The 6,987-nt window shown below is 54.5% G+C and overlaps 1 protein-coding gene across 1 annotated transcript in view; it reads right to left on the bottom strand.

Moving 5' to 3' along the window:
• Positions 1–361: 361 nt before the first annotated feature.
• MPO (myeloperoxidase) overlaps positions 362–6,987 on the bottom strand; it is a 9,907-nt gene continuing 3,281 nt past the window's right edge. The window contains exons 9-14 of the mRNA XM_007449055.1: positions 5,313–5,473; positions 3,694–3,949; positions 3,043–3,213; positions 2,013–2,250; positions 1,086–1,300; positions 362–439 (exon numbers count right to left, since the gene is read on the bottom strand). Of these exons, the coding sequence (XP_007449117.1) occupies positions 1,093–1,300; positions 2,013–2,250; positions 3,043–3,213; positions 3,694–3,949; positions 5,313–5,473 (1,034 nt within the window). The 3' untranslated portion in view covers positions 362–439; positions 1,086–1,092. The remainder of the gene's footprint in view (positions 440–1,085; positions 1,301–2,012; positions 2,251–3,042; positions 3,214–3,693; positions 3,950–5,312; positions 5,474–6,987) is intronic.

The raw sequence follows: 6,987 nt of genomic DNA on the forward strand, positions 1-6,987 counted from the left end.
CTTCCTCTCCTGCAGGAAAAGTGTGTGTCCCCTCTATTTCCCAGCCTGACACAGAGTGAGCACGTAGCAAATACTTTCCAGAACAATGCACAAACAGAAGGGCTTGGTGACCACAATTCCTGCTCCCGGGGGAAGGTGAGCAAAGAGGGTCTGCTTGGTTTAGGCCTGGCCCCTAGGCTTCTAAGAACTGACTGCCTTCCACGGATGAATCGGCCATAGGAGGACTCCTGGATATCCTGACCCCCAGTTCAGAAAGGGCCCTGAAGCACTGACCACCCTGGTTCCAGTTCAGAGCCCAGAGCAAGCCTCATGCTGAGGGTCCAGCCCCACTGCAGACAGAGCAAAGATCCCCATCAGTGACGTTTTATTATCATAATCATCAGGTACAACAAATGGTACAAAAGGGCCAACGGGCCCCAGTCCCTCTCCGGGCAGGCTCCTGTGAAAAAGCAAGAGAAGAGAGTAAGGAAGAAAAAGGGCAGCCAGGGACTGAGCCTGGCTTGCACGGGCCCATAAGTCAACCACCACCCACAGCCCAACTGCTACTAGCCACTCCTCTGGGGTTGCTGGTTCACCTCTGCTACCCGGACCCTCTCAAGGTATAAGCTCCGTGAGGGCAGAAATGGTGTCTGACTTTTTCTGTATGTTTCCCATGCCTAGCACAGTGCCCGGCAGGTAGTAAGTGCTCAATAAACCGAGTACTAGAGAATGCAAATGGACCTTCTAAGGAGCCGTGATAGCTGTTATTTACAGAGAAGAAAATTCAGGCTTAGCAAGGTTGAGGAGCTTGTTCAAGGTCACATAGCTGGTGAGCTGCAGAGGCAGGATTTGAACCCAACGCACACAAAATACTACCCATGTTCACACACAACACACACACACAAAATGCAGTTTATATTCATTGCGCACGTACACACACACACACACACACACACACACACACACATGAATGAATGTCTAGTCATTGGTTTTTCTGGCTGGCACCCAGAACAGGGATGGGCCCACCTAGGGAAGGGAGATCTCTGTGGTTCCAACTGGCCAGCCCAGATATGCCCAACCTTCACCTCAACACTGCACCCCCTTACCCAGCCTCTAGTCCCTGTCCCTCCAGGAAGCCAAGTCCAACGCAGGGAGTGCACTGCAGTTGACAAAGTCCCGAGGGAACTTGTTGGACTCGAAGATGTTGTTCTTGGACACGACGGCGATGCCTGTGTTGTCACAGATGATGCGGGGCAAGGAGATCTTGGCTAGGGCCTGCTGTTGCTGCGGGCTGAACACGCCCTTGTTCTGCCACCAAAACCTGCACGGGGACACCGCTGGCCACTGTGCCTGAGGCCCTCCTGGGCCGGGAGGGCATCCACTGGCTGGAGATGCTCCCGGATGACAGAGGACCACGGCAGACACCGGCCCCACAGCAAGGGGGAGCTCCAGGCCCTCAGGCAGCCCAGGGGGGTTCAAACAAATAGAGCCCCACTCACAGCTGTCCAGCTGCCTCCCCCGCCCACGCCCCAGCAGCCTCCGGGCACCGCTGATGACAGACCGGGAGCCAGGCCCCCACTCATTCACAATGTAGCCAGGGCTACATCCACGTGGGGAGAAAGGCCCTTGGGGGTGGTTTATAATTTGTCCACCTGGAGTGGGACACCTTTTAAAAATGATCCCAAAGGCGCGATTCAGGCTAGGGTAGAACTGGGTGTGATAGATGTCAGGACCCCAGGAGCAGCCGTGGGAAAGCGAGGATGGGACCTTTCAACAGAAACCGGCGGTGCCGTGGTGGCAGCCCGGGACCCGGAGAAGTGACTACGAGTGGCATTTTCTCTCTTCCCTCCTTTACAACCAGGGGTCCAGGTCCCTCCTTGCTGCACCCCCCAACAGATTCAGGGCACATTAGGGATAACCCTGAGGCTCCCCAGAACGCACTCCTTCTAGCAGGAGGAAGCTGGGGCCCCCGAGGGTCAGGGACAGACCCACCACCACGCGGCGGGCCTGAGCCCCTCGGCCTCCGTCCTCACCGATCGCCATCGCGGAGCTTCCTGAACTGGGTCCCGATGAGGCAGGCGAGCAGCAGGCCCACGCGGCCTTTGCTGTTCAAGGGCTCGGCCACAGCACCCATCCAGATGTCGATGTTGTTGGGCGTGCCGTACAGGGCCATCAGCTTCCTCGCTAGGTCCAGGTTCTTCAGGACCGTGCCCAGCTCGCCCACTGTGCTGGGCTGCGGAAGCCCGCAGAAGCGCCTCCAGGCATTGTACCCTGTATGGGGGGAGGGGAGAGAGGCCCGTGGGTGGGTCCCAGAAAGGCCACCTTCCCAACACAGCGAGGCCACGTACTGAGGTACCTGAGGGAGGGGATGACACAGAGGGGCTGCTACCAGGCTATAAACCCCACAGGGAACCCTCTGGCCTCTCCAGGGGCCTGGGGACAGCTGGGTCTCTCCAGGAGCCTCTCTTTCTCCCCTTGTCCTCCCACCCTACAGTAAATCCTAAATTGCCATAACTCCTACTGGCATCTCCCGGCCCCCTGTGGAGATCTCAGGCCCGTGATGGGCGCAGTGTGTCTAGAAGGATCGGCCACACCAGCTGTCCTATGACACAGGCACGGGCGTGGCGTGAGGCTGATCTGGGCTCCAATTCCAGCTCTGTCATGGACGTGGCTGGAGAACCTGGGCAGATTCTGAATTTCTCCAAGCCTCGGTTTCCTCATCAGTAAAATGGAGGTGATAATAATCTCTTCCCCTCAGAATTCATATAAAATGAAGCAAAGTGAAATGAGATGGAGACAGATTTTCAGACTGTGGGCGGGGGCTGTGGTTATTACGATGATGCTCTAAGTTGGAGGGTTACAGCAACACAAAGGAGGCGGGCGGTGCTAGAAATGGGGCAGGTGGGCCCAGGGAGAGGTAGGGGCCTGACCTCAGACCGCATCCTAAGAGCAACGTTCTGGGGGCTCGGGGGAGCCCTGGGCAGCTGGGGGCACTGGAGAGAGCAGGCCCTGGAGTGGGAGGTGGGGAGGGCCGGGGCCGGGGAGACTCCCACAGCCCCTCACCTGGGAGGCCGTGGTCCCGGCTACGCTGCATGTTTAGAGCGGGCAGGTCCAGCCCGATCCTCATGACCTGCTCAAACAATCGCTCCCGGATCTCATCCACCGCGATTTGGTTCTGGAGATTCAGCTTCGCAGGGGTGGCCATGAGGCCCCGGAGGATGGGGTCAATGCCACCTGGGGCGAGAGAAGCAAAGTTGGGGGAAGGATCTGGCTCAGTATCAGAGCTCAGACCGGAGTCAGGTAGAACCGGGGGGATTGCAGAAGAGGGCGGGGCACATGCGGCTTCTGGTGCCAAGGTGTCCCCAGCGGGCAGGTCCTCACTGAGGCTCTGAGGTCTCGGGGGGTAATGCCGTTCAGACTGGCAAGGCTCAGGTGCTCCCAGCCCCTGGCCTCCTGGGTCACTGAGGATTATTCAATACCACACACAGGAAGGAGCCAGCTCCTTACAAGCCACCTCCACCCCACTCTTTGTTATCAGATGTGCGAGCAGAGTCAGGTGAACTCTGCTTGAAAGTCAGAGGCTGGAAAGTCAGATCAGATCCCCAAAGATGGAAGGAAAGGGGATTTGGTCCACCCTAGCTCCCTGTGACCAAGCCCACCCCCATCCCACCCTCGGCTGCCAGCTAACTCACTCCTGGCCTAGGTCCCGCTCACCTTCCAGCACAACCCTCCAGCTGGCAAAAAAGACCTTGCTGAGTGGAACACGAGGGTTGGGCTGCATAGGCTGGTACTGATGGTTCAGACGGAACATGAAGGGCTGGATGAGGGTGTGGCCATAGCGGAAGGCGTTGGTGAAGACGTTGGCGATGCGCGGGTCCACCGAGTCATTGTAGGAGCGGTACTCGGGCAGGTACTTCCTCATGGCCACCGGCCCCAGCACCAGGGGCAAGTAATCCCGGTAAGTGATGATCTAAAGAAAAGTCACACAGAGCAGCCTCTCCACTCACCCCGCCCAGTAGATTCTTCGCCTGCTCCTGACTCGGGGGATCCCTCCCTCGTATATATGGCCAGAGATTTGCCTCCCACAACACTGGAGCTGAGTCTCACAGAGTGGCACTGAATGGCATAAACAGAGCTCTAGTGCTTGCCTGCTGTGTGCCCTTGGGCCAGTTATTAACCTCTCTGAGCCCCAGTTCCTCAAATGTAAATTACGAGTAATTATGCTGCTCTCTGCCCTAAAGTATTACATAAAAAAAGGGATTTGTTAGTCCTTGCAATAGCTCCCTTGCCCTTGTTACCCATGGTCCCATTTCTCCTACAAACTTATTAGCTCCTTGAGGGCAAGGGTTGTATCTCATTTCTCTTGAAATTACTCAGTGCCCAGCAAGTGCCTGGCTCACAGCAGGGTTCAATATATTGCCTGTAGGAGGAGGGGAAGCAAAATGGAAAAGGGCCACCCTAGATGCTTTCTCCCAGTGAAAAGAGAAGAGATGGAAGAGTCCCACTCTAGATTCTAGACTCTGGAATTTCCTCTGAGGCTTAAATGAATCTCACTTACTTTCTTAGTGCAAATTGAAAACTCACCCTCAGCACCAGCAACTCTCTCCCCTCCAGGGTCAAGGAGTATTAACAAGGGGTGTGCATGTGCGTGCGTGTGTGTGTGTGTGTGTGTGTGTGTGTGTGTGTGTGTGTTTATGTCTTGGGGAGACAATGGGGATGCTGGAGCATCAAAAGTTGGGAGAAGGGAAATCCCCTGGTGGTCCAGTGGTTAGGACTCTGTGCTTCCACTGCAGGGGGCGCGAGTTCGATCCCTGGTCAGGGAACTAAGATTCCGCAAGCCATGTAGTGCGGCCAATAAATAAATAAATAAAGCATTTAAACATTTCAAAAAAAGTTCAGAGAACACCCGCCCCCCTCCCGTGGATAAGCGAGGATAAGGAGAGCAGGTGAGCTGTGATAGAGCTATAAAGAAGAGGGAGTGTGCAAAGGAGCCAAGGGTGATGATGAGATGAAGGAAAGGAGAAGCATTTACTGAACAGCTACTGTGCGCCAGGCACTTTAGAACCACCTGTTTAAACCTCCCAGTACCATTCCCGGTGGACAGGAAAGTATCAGTAGAAAGGTCAGCAAGCCTGGGAAAGAGGCATTGGAAGGCAAGTGACCCTTGTTAGTATCTGCCAGGTGTTTTCATATGTGTCCTTTAATCCTTACAGTATCATGGATGAAGAAAATGAAGCTCATGCGGGTTAATTGAACTGCTAGGATGTGGCAAAGGCATGTCTGGATCCCAAGTCTGCCAACCCCTGGCATCACTGATGTGCAGGACCGCCTACCTGGACCATGGCTCCCACGATCTTTCGGGCTTCCTGATAGAGCTTCTCTCCATTCCAGCAGGGGTTCAGGCGCTTGAGCTCTGTGGCCAGCCGGTTGTGCTCCCGCACAAAGAGTGTGTGCATGGAGGTGAGCTCAGGCATCTCACTTGAGCGCATGTCCCCTTGGGGAAGCAAGAGCTACTGTCATTCCTAAGACTTCCCTCCCAGAAAGGACTTGCTCCACTGAAATCCTCTTCCAAGCCAAGGCTTCAAATGCCCCTTACCCAGCCCTCCTCTCCACCCATCTTTCCACGCCATGCTCAGTTTACACCTCCTCTAGAAAGCCTGCCTTGATGCCCTGGTCCACCATAATAGCTCTTCCTCTCTTTAGTGGCACTGCTGGCCAGAGATGCTCATTCACTAAGCACCAGATCTGACACAAGACTTGCCACCTTCCCACACCTGAGACTGGTAGCACCTTGAGGACAAGGACCATGGCTTGTGCCTTTTTGTATCTGACCCTCCCACCCAATGTATACATAGACACATGGGGTTTAACACAGTGCCTGGTACAAAATAGGAGATCCACGAATACAGCTTGATTGACTTATTCTCTTGATTCAGGGAAGGCCAAAAAGTAGCATGCACGTTGGCTCTCCCTATTTTCCTGTCCATGTGAGACACAGTGAATGATCACAGCCCTCTCTCCTGCTAAAACTGGATGCAACCTCAGAATCCTTCTTAACACAGGACCCTAGAAAGCCAGTACCATCTGTTCAGAACTGCCATCCGCACCTTACTGCATGCTAATTGTGCAGCCTGCTCAGGGCAGGGAGCCAGGGCACAGGATGTTTGAAGTCCACCCCTGAGACTGTGCAAAAGAACAAAGTGTGACCCTCTGATCCCTCAAGTCCTCCCCTAAACCTGCTCTGGAAGTACCAGAGGGTTAGGGCCAGGCCCATTTCTGCAGGACACTGGGTTCAGTCCTCCACAGCTCTAAAGTCTGTGGAGAAGGGTATTCTCTGAGAGCAGCTTTTCCTTCCCACAACCTGACAGAGGTCATGACCATCCAGGCTGGGAACATGTGGCTCAACACCATGCGGAGGCCAAGGAGTGCTGCTCTTCCCCCACTAGCCCAGAAAAGCCCACACTGGTGCCAACCCTGATCCTCCTCCCCAGGGCCCAGCCATCAGGAGCCACCAGGAGGTGAGGTTGGGAGGCCAGAGAGAAAGGCCTCAGACCCACTGTTGGGTTTAAAGGTAAAAGCGTAAAATTTCTGGGCACTACCACCATCATTGCCCCAACCATATCCCCAGGAATGCCAGTTGTTTAAATCGAAAATCCCACCCTCTCTTATTACAGGGAATCAAGGTAGATAGGTGGTGATGTGCTGGAGCAGCTCTGTCCAATAGAACATGAATATGGAAATGTTCTACATTTGAGCTGTCCTATGTGGAAGCCACTAGCCTACGAGGCTGTTGAGCACTTGAAATGTAGCTAGCGCAGTGCAGGAATCTTGTTTTTAATTTAAGTTCATTTAAATTAACTTACACGTAAATGAAAATAGCCCTGTGTGGCTAGTGGCTACCATATTGGATACTGTGATTCTAGAGGGTGCCATGTTGCTCTCTGTCCCTTCAGTTCCCTGTTCCTGGGGGACTCAACTTTCCTCTCTCCCAGAGTCCAGAGGGAAAGA

This window comes from Lipotes vexillifer, unplaced genomic scaffold (genome assembly GCF_000442215.2).
Source record: "Lipotes vexillifer unplaced genomic scaffold, Lipotes_vexillifer_v1.1 scaffold433, whole genome shotgun sequence".
Lineage (NCBI taxonomy): Eukaryota > Metazoa > Chordata > Mammalia > Artiodactyla > Lipotidae > Lipotes > Lipotes vexillifer.